Here is a 22,923-nt window from a genome sequence, read left to right as displayed (position 1 = left end):
CTCCCTTATGTAACTATTGTGATCATCTAACATGAATCAATGTATACAATATAAATGTTCTTTTTCAGAGTATTATTGCCAATCTACATCTATCAATGTGCTGATAACTTTTTAAATAATTAAAATGGTAATGGACATGTTTACCTGTTGTCAAAACCTGTCTGTTTAACTTACTTACAGGTTGTATTTTATATGCTAACTGCTAAGCTGGTGACACATACAAAATCTTTAGACCAAGTATCATTGAATGAACTGAATCTAATATACTAGGTTTGGAAAGAAACTTTATAAATAATTTATCTCAGTAGTTCACAACCTTAAGTGCACAAAATATTCTTCTTAGAAGTTTGTTAAAAATGTAGATTCTTTTTTTAATTTTTTTAACATTTATTTATTATTGAGAGACAGAGAGACACAGAGCGTGAGCAGAGGAGGGGTAGAGAGAGAGAGACACAGAATCTGAAGCAGGCTCCAGGCTCTGAGCTGTCAGCACAGAGCCCAACGCGGGGCTCGAACTCTCAAACTGTGAGATCATGACCTGAGCCGAAGTTGGTCACCCAACCAACTGAGCCACCCAGGTGCCCCAAAAATGTAGATTCTTAATCTTCATCTTTAAATATTCTAATATGTGCTGTAAGCACAACCTTTCTTAATAAACACAATAATGGTTCTGACTTGGAATCTGAGGATCCCATTTAGTTAATAAATTGCTTTAGGTCACTCAGAGAATCAGTAATGACAGAGCTAGGACCAGAATTCAGATTTCTGGAGGATTTCCTAAATGGGATAGTAACTCTTACCAATCAAATGTAATATCTGAGCAGGTACCCAAGATGGATCTGGTGGAAATCTTTCAGCTTGTCTTCCTTTCCTGGAATTCATTTCCCTGAGGAAGGCAATGTGTCTCCAGATGGCAGGAGTAACTATGGAATGATGCCATGAGTTTTTTCTTTGGCCCATTTTCTTTCCAATTGACTATGATGTTTTGGCATGCTCTTAACACAGAATCTATTGAATACTATCAAGGGAGTCAGGAAATTAGCTGCAAAGAGCTTTATGCCATTTTATAGCTTGAGGTGTCTTAGTAATTATCTAGTCATTTCCCTCATTTTACAAATAGTGAAGCTCAAACACTAGTCTTCTCCAAGGTCGTAGCAAATTAGATTTCTCAATAGCCAAATTGATGTTATATCTATTATGCCTACCTTGAGAATAAATTGGGTGATAATCGGAAAGTAGACAAGGAGTTTCACATGCACCAAAACTTCCTTACTAGGGAGAATGCCTTTTTTTTTTTAAACTCAAGCTAAATAACAAAAATATTATGGAAATTAAAGCACTAATTGAGAGTATAATAGTAAAAGTGACACTGTATATTTTAATGGCAAGTTTGAAAAGATAGATCATTATGAGGAATAGTATAAAAATAAATTCTGGAGGAAGATAATTTTATTACAGAAGGTACTAAAGACATAATAGTTAGCAGGTAAATTCATTTTTAAATGAAAGCAACATTTATTTAATAGATTTTTTATGATTTCTTCCAGGAATAGATATCATATTAAACCTCATTCTATTAGCACTGATCCCCAATCAAATGAGCACATGTGAATTACCTGGAGGACTTTTCTACATTCACTTGCCATCCTGTCTTCTAAGCTAAAGTATATGTGAAGGACAGTCATGTTTATGAAGGAGAAAATCCTCAAGGGGTTTTATATGGGCACCCTGTTGCCCTGCCGTATTGAAAACATTGCCTTGAAAAGCATTTTCTGCTCCTAGCAACTCTACAGCTGAAAAGAAAGATGATAATTATATAATGAAAGCATGTTGGTCACTGCTTTAAATGTTTGGAAACAAATATCTCTCTTCACTCCATTCAGTCGTATTGTATTTTATTCCTGGAGATAATAGCTTTTTTTTTTTTTTTGAATAGTTCTAACAATGTGTTTTCTTTCTTTCTTTCTTTCTTTCTTTCTTTCTTTCTTTCTTTCTTTCTTTCTTTCTTTCTTTCTTTTTCTTTCTTTCTTTCTAGCATCTTTCTATGGGCAGCTTTTGCTCCCAGGAAAATGAAGTTAAAGAAAAGTTAGAACATGATTTGAGGGTCATGTAACTGATTCACTCAACAAACATGTTATATAAATAAAAGCAGGAGCTAGGAAAATATCATGAGAAATAATCATGTTCTGTTTCATATGTTTACCCTATACCCACATAAGGAGAAACAAAGAAACCACCAATGACCCTTTGAATTTATAGTGAAAGTCAGCAAGCATTTTTTTCTTTCTGTACACATCTGAAAAACATCATACATCTAAAGGGACATTGAATTGACAGAGCAAAGGTAAATTCTATTTATTAAGTGTGTATGAAAAAAAGGAACATGCATATATTTATTCTTTTCAGCCAACACAAGGTGGGGAGTAACAGTCATAGCATTAGTGGTTAAGAGAAGGTGCTTAGCAATCAGAAGAGTTTTGGACTCCTAGCTCAACCTGTGGGACTTTCAACTTCTCTGAGGCTCAGTTTTCTTTCAGTGAAATAAGGCTAGTAATAGTCTACTGGTTAGGATTACTGCAAAAATTAAATGAGTGAATATATTATGTGCCTAGCATATATTAAGCAATAAAAATTTCATTATTATCATTACATTGTTATTATAACTATTACTATTATTATTATTATCCTTATAGGTTCTGTCTTTTAGAAACGTTATCAAAGTTTATTCACAAGTCTATGACATATCTATGCTTTGCTACATGTTACAAGCAGAAAAGATCTTTCTTGTTTTCTGCCATGTAGCCTTAAGAAATCTGACACTTGCAATTAGCAAGAAATGCATTCTGGGAGGAAAATGTGTAAACATCTGTAGGAGAAGGATGCTATCTAATGATTCCAAATAGCTACAATCTCTTCCTTGTTAGCAACATTCTTCTGTGTCCTTTCTTTCTAAGGGAAATATAAATGTTAGACTTTCCCAGCAGACATGCAGTGATCTTAATGGCATTCCTTCCTTGGGTTTCAGGCACTGCCACCTGTGCAACTGACATGTTCAGCTGTCAGGGCTCCCATGCCTGTGTGCCACGGCACTGGCTTTGTGATGGTGAAAGGGACTGTCCAAATGGAAGTGATGAGCTCTCCACAGCAGGCTGCGGTAAGACACGTGAAGGAAAGCTGCCGCAGCACCCTCAGACTCTTGCTTTTGTAGTATTTACCATCTCACATTTTCTCTCACTTTCCCACTCCCTGGACTCATACATAGTACCAGAATTAATCAGGTGGGATGTTGTCATCAGAGTAGTTCAGCAACCCCTCTAACCAGCTACTGTCCAGAGATTTTCAAACATGCACATTGGGATTACCCATTTAAAAACCATTCTGATGACCACAGACCCATCTCTTCTCTTCTGAGATGATGTAGCTATCTGATGTTGTGTGACTATAGTAGATTTGTTATTTTCTTTTTAGAACCCCACCCCCACAAAGTGTTTTAGATTGCCTATTACAGACACTCTATAAATGACTGATGTGATCCCAAATAACTACTGATCAGAAGGTCAGTAAACACCTATTAGTCCTGAGGAGAGGGTATTAACCCTTAGGTCAGGTAAAAATAGTATGGATATAGCTGAATGAAGCTGGGGGATCAGGGGAACACCTTTGGAGGTCAAACAATTTACTAAGTTTCTGACTCTTGGTCACCTCAGGAAATGTTCACGGAATTACTCAGTAGTAAAAATTTAGATAAAATATTTTGCATGATCAAGAGAATGAGGGGCCTGAATATTTGAAAACTGTCCCAAGGTCACATAGGGGATCCATTGAGCTGAGCAAGTTGTCAGAAGCAGTGCTGTGAATTCTGGCCATTAAAATGAATTCTGCCAATCATTTCTCCAATGACCTGTCTTCAGGTCTTTAAAACTGTATTTGAAGCCATAATATAGGTGTTTGTCTGTGTGGGTATGTATATATGGGTGGACGGGGTAGTTAAAGTGGAGAAAGAAAAAGAAAACTATGAGACAGGCCTATGTGTTCAAAACTCATGCTATTATAGAATAGTTCACTTTGATATTGAAACCGATATGTGTGTCTGTAAAAGTCAATGGGGCCACTGAGGGCTACATAACAAAGGATTACGCATCAATTCAGTGATCCAGATGGCCCCAATATACTATTGCTATTGTAGTAAGTTAACACTCTGGGAGACATATTAACACTTTTGGACCACATGGGTGCTGTTAAGTAAATTATGCTAAAGTACAACAAATTGTACTCAAGTGACCTGAAAGCGTTAATGCCAAATAAGCCTCTGTTGCTTGGCGTTTTAAAGAATAATTCATGTATTAGAATTGGCATAATTCACTTGAGTTATATAACTGTCACAGAGTTCAAAGTTAGCGGAGTTATTAGTAACTGAATTTTACTATGATTATAATGGGAAGTTTTAATGCTACTTCTACATGGCTTCCATATCTTTTTTGAAAACAAATTTGTTGGAAATAAGTTACACTTGATTAAATCCAAGGAATCCTTTTTGTTTTACTTACCCATATCTCTATTGTAGTCATTACAGACTTGAAAGCAGAGATTTCCTTTTTTGAATATGGGTAAAAGAATAATTATAATACTTTAAATACCAAATTAAATATAGAAGATACTAGGTCATCATCAAGAAATATTATATAACAAAGGGTAAAAGTGTCATAGAAGGATTTCAAGGAAAAGAAATAACATTATCTTAGTAATGAAGGACAAAGAGAAAAAAGAGAGTTATTCTAGGTAGAGAGAAGTACCTATTAAGACATGGATGTGGTGGGGGGAGTTAGAAGGCATGTAAATTTTTTCAAGTGCCCATGATATGTCAATTATATTGTTAGGTTGTTTTATTTACATTATTGAATTCCCACAGTATCTCAGTGAAATGTTTTTGGGAATCTGCCAAAAATAGTTGTTAAATAGATGGGAATTTAAATAGCACCTGGGAATTTACTGAGTACCTAAAATAAGCTGATCTGCTTCATATACCTTATCTGGTTCTTGCAAGAAGTTTATCAGACGGATCTTATCATTCCCGTTAAGTGAATAAAGAAACAGATAAAACAAGAAAGTAAAAACCTTCCATAAGATATAAATCATAAGTAGCAGAGTGACTTTTTGCAAAACCTTTCTCTTTCTAGTATACTATAGTGACATATATCAGATACTTTTTTTATTTTACTTAAAAGTGAGATATAATTGACTTATAACATTATATGAGTTTTAGGTAAACAACATAATGGTTTGGTCTATGTGATATTTTACAGTAATTACTATAATAAGTTTAGTTAGCATCTATTCTATAGCAGATTTTTTATATTCAAAATATCTCAAACAACCTTGAGTCCTAACATACATTAATCTTTTAAATATTAGACAAAGTAATTGAAAATATTTAAATGATCTCCTCAAACCACTATGATTCCATGCATATAGTATTAAAGTTTATTTACTCTGCAAAACTTACCAGTTTTTGGACTTTTGCTGAAGGTTATTGGACATTTTGGTCAACTATTTTCCCCATTGGTTAGTACCCTTGTTAGAGCATTGTTTTCATGAATCAGGGTTCCAAAAGAATCAGTATTCCATTTCATGGATCAGTATTCTTAATTTGATGTGGTACTTACTTGTTGGGCTTATCAGACCATAGATCTTAACCTATTTCAATATCCCAAAGTCACCCAAGTTTTATTTTCATCTTAGAAACAATAGTTTTCTTAGCTATTTTGATGTTTTCTTTTCACTTCCATCATGAGCATTAGCACTCGGTAGTCTTTTCAGGTTCATTTTTCACAAAGAAGCAAGGTTTTTATCACTTTACTAGCAATCCTGCAGGCATAAGGAGAGAAAAAACCCAGCCACATTATTACAGTTGAATGATTTTTTTACCACTTATGAACTTTTGATTTCATCCTTTAGCAAACTTACAAATTGCTAAATGGCCTGAAATTTCAGGGTCACTGTGGAATTGGTGAATGTATTAATACTAAAACTTTGAATCAGCGTTCATATATTTCATATATAAATATATGCATGTTAATATATATTATGAATTTATATGTATGTCCATATATATATTATGAATGGAATATTGAGCAAACTTTTCTTTTTTGGTAAATAACTATGAATTATTGAGTATAATAGCATACATTCCCCAAAGTCCTAAGGTGGGGGAAGATGAAATAGGTATTCATCTAACTTTATTATTTGTGGTATCTTTATTAGCTCCCAATAATACATGTGATGAAAATGCTTTCATGTGTCATAATAAAGTGTGCATCCCCAAGCAGTTTGTTTGTGACCATGATGATGACTGTGGAGATGGCTCCGATGAGTCACTGCAGTGCGGTACGTATACCCAAACTTTTCATAGAAGATGTTGTCAGGCTGAGTAAGAATCTTTTAAGATATCTTAAGAATTACATAAATACAAGAACAACACATTTCTTTATGCACAAAGGACATGTAAACTCAGTAATATATAGATGTGCCACAATAACTTCTTTAAGCTCTAGCTTAATTACACATTGACTTGGAGATCATGCCTACGTGTAGCATATTCTTATTAGGAGCCACACAGGGAAATGTTTATGAAAATGTTTTTGGTTTAAAGTGCTTTAAACTTTAAAGACAATATATGGCTAGCTAGGTCAGTCTTATAGCCAAATGAAATACTTGAGTGAGAAAAAAAAAAATTCACAACTATCAGAGAAATTGGATACGTAATATTTTCCTTTCACCTTATCCTTTTACATGTACACTTATTTGTTAAAATTGAATAATATAATGATAAAATTTATCTTATTGCATATATATTTATAGGACCAGTACATATATAATATACACACAAATACAAATATAACTTTTGTAGTGAAAATCATTAAAAATTCCTAGTTGAAATTGAATTCTTACATGAACCTAGTATTTTTGTAAGAAGCAAAAAAAACCTTAAATACATACATGAGTAAATGTAAAATGAAAAGCATTAAAATCCACATATAATGATGAAAGGCAGTAGATTTAGTGCCCTCTTTTGTTCTTCCTGTGTTGTGTCTATAGCCTTGGTTTTTGATAGCAATCTCTGATAGAAATCATTGGATACCAGTTTTTATGATCATTTCACCATTAAGTCATAGATTCAATGTGATGTTTTAAAAGATACATCATAGCTCAAGGTGTTAATCGGAAGTACAATTAATTCTGATTGAATACCTTCCCTCTGTTAGACACTTACTCAGTTGATATGAAGATGAATGGGACAGAGATAGAAGAAATTGCAGACAAACAGGAAGATCAGAAATACAATATAGAAAAATAGCACACATTGTCAGATGGCAATAAGAATCACAATACATGGGAGCAAAGCTGAGAGAATAATTTTTGAGTCACTAAAGAATAAAGAAGCAAGGATTGTTAGAGAAAGTCATATTTGGATGGTAGAGAACATACACAGTGGTTAAAAGCTTGGACCTTAGAGGCATACAGCCTGGGTCCAGATCCTGGCCCTGCCCCTTACTATCTGTGTGATCTTTGAAAAGTTATTTCACCTTTTTGTACCCAAATTCTTCATCTATTTAAAAAAAAAAAATATATATATATATATATATTTAAATATATATGTTTAATTAAATATATATATTATATATATATTATATACATATATATGTTATATATATAATGTATAATATATATAATGTATAATATATATATTAAGGATGTTAAGAGAATTAAGTTAATATTTGTAAAGTGCTAAAAATAGTTCTGCACACATAGAAAGTTCTTTATATGTTTACAAATGACTGTAAATTGACATGGTTGAAGAATAGCAATTAGTCTTTTCTGAGGTAAGTTAGAAAGTTGAAGCTGGATTCTAAAAAGTCTGGAATATTTGTTAAGGAATTTGTTTTTAATTATTTGGCTCCTAGTTGGCAACACACATTTGAAATAGGGAAATGCCACAGTCAAAATATGTTTCAGGACCATCTTTTTCAGCAGAGCGGATGAAGTATTACCCTGGGAGAGGGGAGACATTAGGGAGACAGTAAGATAACTAGAAAATTATTGCAATAGTTCTGATGACTAATGATGTGATGATAAGCCAGAGCAGAAATGGTGGAATGAGGAGAACAGAATGAGTCAGAATTCATCTACGGTCAGATATGGAGGAGAAAGGAGAATTTCTAGCTCGGATGACTTGGTGGATGGTGTGTTACTATTAATGAACGTTGAAACACAAGAGATTAAGGGCCAAGTTTTGCAGATGGAGAAGAGAAATGTAAAAAAGAATTAATTTTGGATACTTTGAATATGAAGTGTTAATCAGACAATCACATAGAGCTGTACAGTGAGTGTTTGAAAATTTAGTTCCAGAGACCAAAGGATAACCAGGAAAATAAGATTAATTTGGTGGTCATTGGCATAAAGATGATATTCAAAATGTAGCCAAGAATGAGAACACCCAGCACTGCAGAAAGGAAAAGGGGAAAGCAACATGTTGAAGAGTGAAGTTAGGGCTTCACCTGCAATATTTTAGGATGGAACAGGAGTTGACTTCATACAGAAAGAAGGATAAAAGGGAACAGCAAACGTGAAGTTAGAAAGATGTCCAGGAGAGTGGATTATAAATATTAAATTAGGAAATCATTTACAGGGTAGTGTGCTCAACATCAAATGCTGAAGGAAAGTGAAATAGACAAAGAGTCTGAGACACCTTTGAATTCACTTGTCACTTGGTATTTGTTAGCTCAAAGAGGAATTTCAGAAGGCAGATGTGGAAATGGATATTAATGAACTGAGGAAGAGCTGGAGATAAGTGAGGAAACACTGGCTAGGGTAGTAGGAAAGAAGAGTAAGGTATAGTTAAGAGTTTTGTGGATGGATTTTTATTGTTACTGGGCTGGGAGAGACTTGAATGTAATGTACATATTGATCTATTGACCGAGGAGAATGAACTAGTGAGGAACAGGAGGGAAGAAAGACCAGGGAAACTGGAGTATTTTAGAACTCTCTAATTTTGCCATTCTATGTGACAAACATCTCAATTATATAATCATTGTTGAATTATTTTTCTATTGGAATTTTGTCTATTTGTTAATAAACATACAGATCTTATTCCCTCTTTTCAAAAGTAAAATATTTGCCAGATTTACCAGAAAGTTTCTTAATGGAAATGATAGTTTTTATTGTTAACAAACTTAGGAGAAATTCAATCTAATACTCATAATATTCAAAATCAAATGACTTTTACTTACAAACAGGCATAGATATGTACATTAAAAATTGATGGGTTGATACTGTGATTTGAATAAAGCTTTTTAATACCTCTAAGTATCAATATATAGGATAATTACAATAGTTTTGTTTTTATTGCTTTATAAATTTACTTTTCTTTCATTTTAGCAATGTCTTTACAGTTTCAACACTGCTTCCCAAACACAAACATAGCATTACAGCTTCTGAGAATTATTATTATAACTCAGAATCACTTCATCCATATGTTCTGGTGCTATACCTAATCAAGCTTAGTCTTGAAAAAAATTTAATAGCTTTATTCTTGTTTTTCATTCAGAGGGAAATTTTTAGAAGACAGATAATAGGTGAACAGAGATGGTATCGTATCCTCGAGTATTGCATTTCTGTTTCCTCACTCAGAAACACTAAGATTGCCTTGTTTTTTACTTTATTTTCTGGCCCTTAATCCTACTTTTCAACCACAAATATCTCTTCATTATGACCACTGTTCCTAAAAGAAATTAGAAACATTTATCATAGGAGACATGGGTAACTCCCATGGTTAACTAGGTATAGTGTACATTGGGGGATGTAGTTTTAATGAGTATTTGTTATATGAATTAGAAGGTTTGTTTTTTTTGTCTCTAGCATATCGACAGTGTAATGTGGAAGAATTTAGTTGTACTGATGGACGATGCCTCCTAAGTACTCAATGGCAGTGTGATGGAGACTTTGATTGCCCTGACCATTCTGATGAAGCACCTTTAAACCCAAAGTGCAAAAGTGCAGGTACAGAAAATATATAATATGCTTATTCCACAATTTGCTTTTTACTTTATATTTTTAAGTATTTTTTAAAGTTTATTCATTTTTAAGAGATAGAGACAGTGTCAGCTGGGGGAAGGGGAGGGCAGAGAGAGAGAGGGAGACACAGATTCCAAAGCAGACTCCAGGCTCTGAGCTGTCAGCACAGAGCGTGATGTGGGACTCGAACCCATGAACCATGAGACCATGACCTGAACCAAAATCAGACGCCCAACAGACTGATCCACCCAGATGCCCCCGCAACATTTGCTTTTTAATGGCAAAACTGTGACTCTGATTGTCATTCTAGTATGATATTCAAGGAAAAATGCAAATAATTAAGCATATGATGTTTCAAGTGATAACATGCAGGATCCTAGTAATCAACTATGTTTTGAAACTACTTTTAGAAATTTAAATCTGTGCCAAAATACAAAGATTTGAGGCAATGAACTTAATGAATCCATCGCCTTGCCCCCTTTGAAAAAGTTATTTTTTTCTTAATACATGATTATGTGAAAATAATTTTCTGGTATGGTCCTATTTGAAAATTTAAACATAAAATAAGCTGAGATTTACTGAGAGAAAGTCTGTATGAGTCATACTTAGGCACAATGAAATAAATTGCATATCACTTGAACAGAAATACATACATAGCCAAACTTGGTCTATTTATCATTTCACTATTCCAAAGACTGAATACATAGTCATATATTTAAAATAAACCCAATTGCTTTTTTCTCATGTACTTTACATGCTAATAGGCTTTCTTTTATCATGTATGATAATGAGTAATATTCAAGTCATCAGGTTATAAGTACCTGCAAAACCTAAACTCCTTTCCATAGATATATTTGGAAAAACTATTATTCACCACAAATGTCCTTTTTATGCCCTGACTTAAAAATGTCAACGTTATATTTCCAGGAAGAAAAAGAATTTAGGAATATCTACCGATTCTAGATTCTTAATTTTTAGTGACATATAATTTCTTAGAGACCTGTGGCTTGAGGGAAATGTCAAACTATCATCATACTTTTAAATTTCATCTTCACAATATAGGTGAAGACAGAAATACTCCATTAATTTTACTAGAGATGCTTATTTTGATTGTTAATTTTCATGGCAAAGAAAGATTTTCAATAAGTGTTGAACATGAAAGTACATTTTGCCCTTGATTTTTTTTTATATTTTGTGTATAAAATATTACACTATGTATAGAGAATTGTAGATGCACATATATTTACCATAATTTTTGACAGATAAGTTATCATATTTGTGAATGTTTTCAACAATTGTAGTATAAAGCAATGGCATGCCCTTTATGTTCCATTTGTTTTATTTTCTTTTTCCAGAACAGTCATGCAACAGTTCATTTTTTATGTGCAAAAATGGCAGGTGCATTCCCAGTGGAGGTCTTTGTGACAATAAGGATGACTGTGGCGATGGCTCAGATGAGAGAAACTGCCATATAAATGAATGTTTGAGTAAGAAAGTCAGTGGATGTTCTCAAGATTGTCAAGACCTTCCAGTCAGTTACAAGGTAGGTACTCATCAAAAATAGCAAATCACATGATACATTAGAATTTGAGATAGTGAACGCTATTTAATCTACTATAACTGTAAGACTTAAAATGCATCATAATATTGTTGAAGATATATGAAAATGTTGAACATTTTCAATGTATGCTGAACATAAAGAAAAACAAAATCAACAGAAGACCAGTGTTTAGGGAGATACTGCCATGTTGGTGGCACAAAAATATGTCTGCAACTCTTAAGTTCTCATTTCTTCCCTCATTCTTTCTCCCATCTTTGAAGTGAAATGGATTTAGCATCTGTCTACCACAACATTGGATAATACAATATTTTTCATATAAACAGAAAAAAAACAGAACACATGAATTATTAGGACTGAGTGCAGGTACACTAAAAATATATCATGCCTAACATCCTAATTGACTTTTGTTAGTACCATTTTCCTGAGGAGGGTGATTCACTGACAAAACTGATTGGCAAGAATAGCTCTTAAAAACATCTCCTTTTCATTCATGTTGGAAAGGAGGATGCAAATGAACATAAAATTAAAGCTGTACAGTAAGTTTGATTATGGTTGGGGAAATCTTAGGAAGAGCAATTCATTCAGAAGTCACGGTTTTTAAGTGAACACTAGTTCTGTCTGAATCAGCAATAGGACAGGCTCCTCTAAAACACAGACTCAGTCTAATGCCAGTTATACTATTACAGAGGTTAGATTTTATTCTACTGAATTCCACACTGATCAGAACACACCTGGGGTACTATGCACATTTATGGACAGGGCATTTTAAGAGGAACCTTGACAGATTGTAGTGTATACAAATTTGTACATCCAGAAGCATAAGGAGTATGGAACACACACCTTTAGGAGTTTTCCCTGGAGCAAAGATGAATTGTTATCTGTATTCAAATATATGAAGTACTGGAATAGGGAGCAACCTAGTCTGAGTTTGTTTCGAAGGTTGGAATTATAAATTAGGAGGCGGATTCTGTTCAGTATAAGGAAAAGTATTGTAAAATACTCTTTACTTGGAAAGAGCTGTCTCATTTCTCACTACTAAAGAGGTTAAATTGTGGCTATCTTTCTTTAAAGCATGCTAGAGAAAATATTTGTATATTGCAAAGATGTTGTATCTTTTTTCTTGCCAGCCTTGACATCCCATGATAGGCCACTTCTGTCTAATGGTAAATTTAGCCAACCACTTTGGCATCTGTAATCTCTGAATTTCTGGTATTGTGATTAATTTAACTACATTGATAGGATTTAATTGTATGTAGATGAAACCAGAAAACTACAATGATCATTTTCCTCTATGCAAAAACAGGGATAAAAACCAAAACACTAAGGAAGCTACATTTGTTATGAAAAATATTTTTTTAGTTTGAATACTGTATTAAGACTTGGTTAAATTTATAGACTTAAAGGGGTGCCTGGGTGGCTCAGTTGGTTAAGCGTCTGACCTTGGCTCAGGTCATGATCTCACGGTCTGTGGGTTCAAGCCCCGCATTGGGCTCTGTGCTGACAGCTCAGAGCCTGGAGCCTGCTTCAGATTCTGTGTCTCCCTCTCTCTCCGCTCCTCCCCTGCTTACACTCTGTCTCTTTCTCTCAAAAATAAACATTAATTTTTTTTAATTTTTTTTTTTTTTTTTCAACGTTTTTTATTTTTTTTATTTTTGGGACAGAGAGAGGCAGAGCATGAACGGGGGAGGGGCAGAGAGAGAGGGAGACACAGAATCGGAAACAGGCTCCAGGCTCTGAGCCATCAGCCCAGAGCCTGACGCGGGGCTCGAACTCACGGACCGCGAGATCGTGACCTGGCTGAAGTCGGACGCTCAACCGACTGCGCCACCCAGGCGCCCCAAACATTAATTTTTTTTTAAATTTACAGACTTAAAACACACATGTAGTCACTTATAACATTGTATTGTTGGTAAAATGAAACAAGACAATGAACCAAAATAACTCTTAATGAGATGAGTATCTATCAGATAATCAATTTTGGCAATAAATATTTTGAAACCCAATGGAGCAGAAAAAAATATTATTAGTGACTTATGCACAATGAATATAAAGTGTTTCTTGAAATATTAGGGAACAGGTCATAGAAATATTACAGATAATTAGTTACAATTTCAATGCAGAGTTTATAAATAGTGCTTTAGTTGTATCTGTATAATATATTCTATATTTCTATATGTTTATGGAATTTATAAATCATAGAATCTGTCTGTCATCCATCTATCTAGCATCTGTGTATCTTTCCATCTATCTAAAAACTTAAATTTCAAAGTAGATCTCCTTACATTTTTTTCTACGTGTATTTAAAATCTATCATAACAAATATGGTGGTAAAACCTAATAATCATAGAATATTAGATGACCACCTTTTGATATAACATCCAAATGAGCTTCAGTATTTTCATAATGCCTGCATATAAGAAGTACTTAGTACTCAGAAATGCCATATTTAGAAAACTACTGTGGTAGAAATAGATATCATCCAGAGCATCATATTAAATCATACTATTTTAATTACTTTATAAGACCATCATACAGAAATACTTGTTTGTTGATAACTTTAAAAAAATCAATATTTTCACCTTGACTTCTCAGAAGGGGTCATAGAATGAAGTGAGAATTCTAGTTAAAGTAGGTAATATATTTATTTAATCATTTAGAAAGTCTCTGTGTCTGATACCTGACAGAATTGCTATGAATAGCATTCTTGAATATGTACACATGTCAAAACTAATGAATAAAATAAAATATCTATTGGGGAAACAAGACCAATATAAAAATTCAAGCAGAATCAGAAATGAGAGATTTAAATAAAGTTTCAAAGCTAATATTTTACATATTGTGTTAAAAATATGTATATATGTATACATATACATACACATACATACACACACTTATATTTATATTCATGATAATTTGTTGATAGGAAATTGAGTAAAAAGCCTTATATACAACAAAATGCTTATATATTTGGGGGGGGGGAATCAGCTTATTGGTTTCTCTTTTCCAGGAAATGGAGAAAAATATCCAGTAACCCATTTTTCATTACAATAGCTATAGAACATGGCAATAAATCCTCCACCAAATTCTGCAATAAAATGAAAATTGCTTACAAAAGCAAAATTTAGACCTTATGGACTGTGAACAATTTGCACGTTTGTTGTAAGACAAATACAGTGTATCTAACTATTCAGCAGGGAGTAATAACATTTACTAAAGCAAGGATCTTATTTTGATGTGAAGGATAATTTACCATGTAAAAATAAATGTACTTCTGGGAGAGAAATAAGTTTTAATGTATGTATTAGAAATAATATTTGTAAAATATTGCTTAAAAAGCTACAAAGAAACTTCTCTGAATTTAATAGGAAAAGTTTGGTTAGCTATATTTCTTTCTGGTAGCTATATGATCCTATATAAAAATTAATACAAATCAGGAAAATTTGAAGTCATTCTTGATGGTGAGAAAAATTAAGATGATATTGAAAATACATAAATCTCACTTTCATAAAAAATGGGTTTTTTTGGTAAATGAAAATGAGAAAATTTAAAACTCATTTTCCAGTATAGATTAATCTCTCATCTTTTATCTTTGAAGGTACAAATGATTATTCTTTTATTTCACTCAACTTATGAAAGCTAGGCTGGTAGAATGTCCAACTGAGACCTTTGGGTTATTTGGGAGCAAAAATGTTTTTGTTAAAACAAGGTTAACGGATTGGGGGAAGTGATCTTTTAAAAAAATCTTCCTTTTCAATAAATAATCTTTTAAAAACTTACTGATAACCTCTTAAACATATTTCATTTGTTTATGGAAATCTATATTTAGTAACTTTTACCAATTTTACATTAAGAAATTGATTTTCTATAAATGTGGAAGCTATTTGATATAGTAGTTCTATTTGATATAGTAGTTCTATAAACCTGATGTTAGCCATTCAAAGTGATTTTCAGAAATCCCATTAAAATTAGGACACTGTTTATTTCCTTTTATAATACTCTCTGAGAGGAATTCAGTACATTCTATTAAAATTCCTTTTACTTGTCCTAAAGTGCTCCTTGAATTCAACAGTGCCCTATGTCAGCCTATGGATCTCTGGTTTCTGGCCTAAGTGATCTCTACTCTAGTCCTTTTCAGTGATTTATTTTAGTATCCTGTCATTTTCTACTTGTGTTTTTTTAAAAAATATTTTTTAAAAATTGTGGTAAAATATACATAACATAAAATTTACCATTTTAACCAACTTTTTTCATTTATTTATTTTTGACAAAGAAAGAGAGCCTGAGTGAGGGAGGAGCAGAAAGGGAGGGGTAGAGACATAGGGAGAAAGAGGGAGAGAAAATCTCTACACTGTCAGCGCAGAGCCGGAATGACTCGGGGCTCAGTCCCAGGAACCATGAGATCATGACCTGAGCCAAAATCAAGAGTCGGACGCTCAACCTACTGAGCCACCTAGGCTCCCCTACCATTTTAACAATTTTTAAGTGTACACTTAGGTGACATTAATCACCTCATTTTCCTTTGCCATAGCAAAGCACTGATTGTCCTGACTTCCTTAAACAGGTAGCAGGATAAGTCTTCTCAAAGAAAGTAAGAGTTTGATGAGGAGAGTTTAGGAAATCAAGCTGTGGCTCTTGTTTTGACTTAAAACAACTTGTAATTGCTGAGAATTATTAGCTAAATATTGGTGTAAATTGTTAACAATGAAAGCACTTAAGCAATTCATTATGAGCTTAAAGCAATTCATTCCTTATAAAAGAACTTAGTAACAGCCATTTAGTTTGCTTTGGAACATTTCTGGGTGAAGATGAAGTGGCCTCTCCACCAAATAATGTTTTTTTTTTTGTGCTTAAAAAACTCAATTGTTTGCTTACTATTTAATAAATGCACATATATCTCTCTGATTTTTTTCCCAATAGATACAAAGATCTGCCATCACATTTTATCCTCAGATAAATAATCTAGGTTATTAAATGTTTGCTTTGAATAACCCTTGGATACTAGTTACTCATAATGATTTAGGGTTACTTTTTAACTCACTGTCCTTCTCAATATTCACACATTCCTTAATTCCAAGAGTGCTAAAGAGTCTTGGTAAAGATTAGTATGATCATAATCATCTGGCCAATTATAGATTCATTTTGTACAATTATAATTCTCATATGCTGCCTGGCAGAGATTGAATATAGACCTGAAAGACAGTGACCAGTCACAGTACGTCATTATTTTCAGGACTGCAAAGACATACTATGGTGTGACATCAAAATTTACATGCTGGTTAGTAAATATTGCATATCATCATCAGAGCTTCATATAGTACATGATAGAGAGATGCTGAACAAAAGATTTGATGACACAAAAATTGATTAAATTATAGTGGGAAATTATGTTAATATTATTTTATTTCTCCAAACAGCATCAGCATGCCAAGTTATGGGATCAGACCCAGTTGACCAATATTAATTGTGCCTTAGTATATGTTATAGACAGTCTCAGCAATCCTCTGGCTCTATCTGGGCAACTTCACCCATATGTCTCTAGCTTCTCATCAGTTAACTAAAAATAATAATACCTACATCACTGATTTCTGTAAGGCCCTGTTGAAATAGCATATGTACCAATGCTAGTAATCTTCAAAGCTCTGAATAATCATTAATTCTTATGATCGTTAAAGTCTTCTAAAAAGTCAAGATAATGCAGTAGAAAAAGAATGAAGGAAGTTGACTAGTTTTGTGGTCCTTGCCATGATATGGCCACATGGCTTTGATGATGTCAGTTAACTTTTATAAAAATCTTGCCAACCTCGGATGATCAAATGAAGATATTTGGGAGAATTTGTTTTTAGCTTTAATATTACTTAATATACATAATTCTTATTAAAGGTTAATCCCTGGAGACAGAAAGACTTGTCATTATCTATTCTTTTTTTTTTAATTAATTTATTTTTTAAAGTTTACTTACATATTTTGAGAGACACAGAGACAGCATGAGTGGGGGTAGGTCAAAGAGAGAGGGAGACAGAGAGTCCCATGCTGTCAGCATGGAGCCCGATATGGAGCTCAAACTCATAAAACCATGAGATCATGACCTGAGCTAAAACCAAGAGTCAGATGCTTAACTGACTGAGCTATCCAGGCACACTGTCATTATCTATTCTTAAATGATTTTCTTACTTGAATCATGCTAAGAGGATATCCAATAGGAAAAGACAGTGACAATGATATGAAATGATTTTACTTGTTTCTCATTCTTTAGTGCAAATGCTGGCCTGGATTCCAACTGAAGGATGATGGTAAAACATGTGTGGACGTTGACGAATGCTCCTTGGGATTTCCGTGTAGCCAGCAATGCATCAATACATATGGGACCTACAAGTGCTTTTGTACAGATGGGTATGAAATACAACCTGATAACCCAAATGGCTGCAAATCACTCTCAGGTATGGAATTGAACTTGTCCACTGATCCAGCCTCAGTTACACATATGGATTCTGAGTTTTATAGCTATTCTTATTGAATTCACTCCCCTTTGCTGTTTCTGAGAAATCAAAATTCTTCCCTACTTACCTTGATATAGGGATATGTCACTCTAATTTTGTGTGCTGTCCACAAACTGTTCTGTTTGTAATAAAATCGCATTATGGTCTTGTGAATTATTAAGTGATTTTTAGATTTTGAGAGTGCTCAGAGGTAAAAAGAACTATTTCTAGCATTTTTTCCTGCTACATCACAGGTTCTTAAGAGAAGGTTTGGCCAAGACTATTAAAGAGCCTATTGTGACTGTATTATAATAGCTTTCCTTCTCCCCTATACCATATATGCTCATATACATATGCCAAGAAGGTCAATAATGATAATAGTAATGATGATGACAACAATAGCAATAAATCAGCTATATAGGACTACTTGAATTCTTCCATAGACTCAGCAAATATTATTAAACTTCTCTTTGTTTCTAGTAGTGAGTTTCACTTTGCAAATTAGAAAATTTAATAGAACGTGGGCCATAATTTTAAAAATATTATAATTCATTAGGGGAGAAAATCACACATATTAAAATAACGCAAAGCAATATATAATAAATGAGCAAAAAAATGATACATAATATTATCTCTACCCCCTCACTTTCTGTGAATCAAACAGCATTCCTAGCTTCTTATGTATATGTATGTCACATTTCTATGACGGCATAGAGTATATTATGCCAAGCAAAGTAAGTCAGTCAGAGAAAGACAAGGGGGTGCTCAAACTCCTGGCCCCAGAGATGATGACCTGAACTGAAGTCAGATGCTTAACCAACTGAGCCACCCAGATGCCCCTCAGGCATCAGGAATTCTTTTTTTTTTTATTTTTTTAAACGTTTATTTATTATTGAGAGACAGAGAGAGACAGAGCGTGAGCAGGGGAAGGACAGGGCAGAGGGAGAGGGAGACAGAATCTGAAGCAGGCTCCAGGCTCTGAGCTGTCAGCACAGAGCCCGACGCAGGACTGAAACTCATGAACCGCGAGATCGTGACCTGAGCCGAAGTGGGACGCTCAACCGACTGAGCCACCCAGGCGCCCCTAGGAATTCTTAAAATTAGTTTTTCAACTGGTTAACCCTTTGCACATTATAGAGAAACAAACAAACAAAAAAAACCCTTTCAGTTTTTATGTGTGTTTGTTTTATTTCACTTTTACTTATTCTTGGAGTATTCCTCACTGAATCAATTTGTATATTATTTGAAGCCTGTTGTTTTATTTGCAAACCTACTTGCTACATCATGCATTCAGCCACATGAAATAAGAAAAAAGAAAATCACAAAACCGGTCAATGTTTTTGTTACTTTAAACTTTTCAGAAAGGAGGGTATGAAGGAGATGAATGCTGATGATTACATTTTTTGTCTCATTATATCATGTGTCCATGCTGTAGTTGTTTCTCATTAGCAGCAATAATTAGAAACTAATAATGATACAAAAATGTGTTCCTGAAGCATAATTCTTTTGCTAAAGAGAAGATCGATTTTTTCCAACTTTATTGAAGTATAGTTGACATACAGCTGTGTAACATATAGCTGTGTGACATATAGCTGTGTAACATGTCTACACATGATACACTTTAGATATTGCAACATGAGTGCCACCATAGTGTTAGGAATCCCTCTGTCACTTCACCTAATTACCATTTCTTTCTTGTGGTGATAACATTTAAGCTCTACTCTCTTAGCAACTTTCAAGTATGTAGTATTTTACCTAAAATCACCATGCTGTGACTTAGATCCTCAGAATTTATTTGTCTTCTTACTGGAAGTTTGTATTCTTTAACCAACATCTCCCCATTTCTCTCACCCCTCGTACCTGGCAACCACCATTCTACTGTCTGTTTCTATGAGTTTGACTTTTTTGATATTCTACATATAGGTGATAATCACATAGTATTCATCCTTCTCTGACTTACTTCACTTAGTATAATGTTCTCAAGGACCATCCATGTTGTTGTAAATGGCAGAATTTCATTATTTCTCATGGCTGAATAATATTCCATTGTGTGTGTATATGTGTGTATAATGTATAATATATTATATATGTACATAATATATAAAACATATAATATGCATATATATTATATACTATAAAATATACATATGTGTAAATACATACATATAAATTGACACATGCATGTAAACACAGATACATATACATATACTTATATATATGTGTATGTACGTCACATCTTCTTTATTCATCCATTGATGGACATTTAGGTTATTTTCATATCTTGGCTGTTGTGAATAAAGCTGTCATAAACATGGGAGTGAAGATATCTATCTTTCTCATCATGTTTTTATTTCCTTTGGATAAATACCCAGAAGCAAGATTGCTGGTTCATATGTTGGTTCTATTTTTAATCTTTTAAGGAACCTCCATACTGGTTTTCATAGTGTATATACATTCCTACTGACAATGAACAAAGTTTTCCTTTTCTCAAATCCTTGTCAACACTTGTTATCTCTGGTGTTTTTGATGATAGATATTCTAACAGATGTAAGGTGATATCTCACTGATTTTAATTTGCGTTTCCCTGATTATTGTTGATGTTGAACATTTTTTGATGTACTTGTTGGTCATTTGTATGTCTTCTTTGGAAAAATGTCTATTCAGTTCCTCTGCCCATTTTTAAATCAATTTATTTTTGGTTTTTGTTACTGATTTGTATGTGATTTCTTTATATATTTTCAATGTAACCTGTTATCAGATATATAAATTACAAATATTTTCTCCCATTCCATATGTTGCCTTTTAATTGTGTTGATTGTTTCTTTTGCCGCACAGAAAGAAACCTTTTACTTTGATATAGTTCTGCTTATTTTTGCCTTTATTGCTTGTGTTTTTTCTGTAATATCTAAAAAAATCATTACCATGACCTTAAAGGAGACTTTTGTTGATGTTTTCTTTGAGGAATTTTATAATTTCAGTTATTACATTTAAGTAGTAAAGAACAGAACTACCTAAGTATTAGGGTAGACCATGACTGGGGCGCCTGGGTGGCGCAGTCGGTTAAGCGTCCGACTTCAGCCAGGTCACGATCTCGCGGTCTGTGAGTTCGAGCCCCGCGTCAGGCTCTGGGCTGATGGCTCGGAGCCTGGAGCCTGTTTCCGATTCTGTGTCTCCCTCTCTCTCTGCCCCTCCCCTGTTCATGCTCTGTCTCTCTCTGTCCCAAAAATTAAAAAAAAAAAAAAAAAAAAGTTGAAAAAAAAAAAAAAAAAGGTAGACCATGACTGAGGTACCTGGGTGGTTAGGTTGGTTAAGCGTTGGACTCTTGATCTCAGCTCAGGATATGATCTCACAGTTCATGAGATCGAGCCTGGTGTGAGGTTCCATGATGACAGCATGGAGCCTGCTTGGGATTCTCTATCTCCCCTCTCTTTTCTGCCCCTCCCTTGCTTGTACTCTTTCCCAAATAAATGAACATTTTAAAAAAAGGTAGACCATGACTGACTAATTTTATATTTATACATATAGTTGACAAGGGATGACAAGGTCCCTTCAACCTCAGACTGACTCTCTTGAGTAGGGTTCTGAGTCTCAATTTAGCATCAACACAAAGACTGAATGATTGATTGGGGATGATGTCCTTGCTCATAGAAGGAGATGTCTGGTATGTGTGATACACATTTCTTTTTTTTTTTAATTTTTTTTAATGTTTATTATTTTTGAGAGAGAGAGAGAGCAAGCCTGGAAGGGGCAGAGAGAGAGGGAGACACAGAATCGGAATCAGGCTCCAGGCTCTGACCTGTCACCACAGAGCCCAATGCGGGGCTCGAACTCACAGACCGTGAGATCATGACCTGAGCTGTAGTCAGCCACCCAACCGACATAGCCACCCAGGCACCCCTGTGATACACATTTCTAATCCCTGACATAAAGTATGATAAAAAATAATACACTACCTTATTAATTATATACTTACTATGAAACTAAATTATAAGAAGAGGAAAGTAGTAGTTTTTAATATAAAGTAAACAAACATGACAATAGCTCTATAACAGTAAATGATTTCCAATAAAATCCATATTAAATTACATAAAGTGACTACTGTCTTCTTCATTGTTTTTTTCTTCTTTTTTCTTTCTTTTTTTTTCTTTTGTAGTTTCTACTGAAATTAAATTTGCTTACCAGGCAACTAAGCATATGACTGCATCTTAGAAACAAAGCTATTTATAAAGAGTTTGAACAAAACTTTAATTGAATTGCTCTAAGATTGTAACAATCAAGAATGTGGTCAATTTGAATTTAAATTATTCAGATATGTATTCAAATAAACATGTTGTATATGAAACTTTCTGAATATTTTTAAAAATCCATTTTGTTTTCAAAAATATTCTAAAATAAAACCACTTTAAAGGTTTATATTTGGAGCATGGTCAGATTCCTATTATTATTTTTCTTAGATTCGAGAACAAATGAAATACTAAAATATATTGGAACAACTAAAAGAAGGAAATAAAGATCATTAAAAGAATTAAAAAGCAGGATTATGAGGAAAGGTGAAATTGATTAACAAAAATTATAGAACCTGGAATTCAGAAGTTATGTAAGAGAAGTCTCCAGGCAGATAAAAGAAATATGCGTAGGCAATGACACTCTTGATTTTCACCAAAGTCATTCTGACAGTATAAGCTGGTTATTTGATTATCAAGAAAGAATTTTCTGATTATATGAATGTTTAGCTGTACTGTAGTATTCTAAGATATGTGTAGCTTATTCTTTCCCAAAATTCATTTTAAAAAATCAGATTATGACACCAGATAT

At 33.6% G+C, this 22,923-nt stretch overlaps 1 protein-coding gene across 1 annotated transcript in view; it reads left to right on the top strand.

Annotated features, from left to right (window-relative positions):
• The window catches only part of LRP1B (LDL receptor related protein 1B), a 1,882,572-nt gene that overhangs the window by 1,603,543 nt on the left and 256,106 nt on the right, over nt 1-22,923 (top strand). Inside the window, exons 52-56 of the mRNA XM_042948663.1 lie at nt 3,026-3,154; nt 6,262-6,384; nt 9,916-10,056; nt 11,427-11,614; nt 17,886-18,069. Coding sequence (XP_042804597.1) covers nt 3,026-3,154; nt 6,262-6,384; nt 9,916-10,056; nt 11,427-11,614; nt 17,886-18,069 — 765 coding nt within the window. The remainder of the gene's footprint in view (nt 1-3,025; nt 3,155-6,261; nt 6,385-9,915; nt 10,057-11,426; nt 11,615-17,885; nt 18,070-22,923) is intronic.

Source organism: Panthera leo, chromosome C1, assembly GCF_018350215.1.
Source record: "Panthera leo isolate Ple1 chromosome C1, P.leo_Ple1_pat1.1, whole genome shotgun sequence".
Classification (NCBI taxonomy): domain Eukaryota; kingdom Metazoa; phylum Chordata; class Mammalia; order Carnivora; family Felidae; genus Panthera; species Panthera leo.
This window is presented reverse-complemented; position numbering and strand designations above follow the sequence as displayed.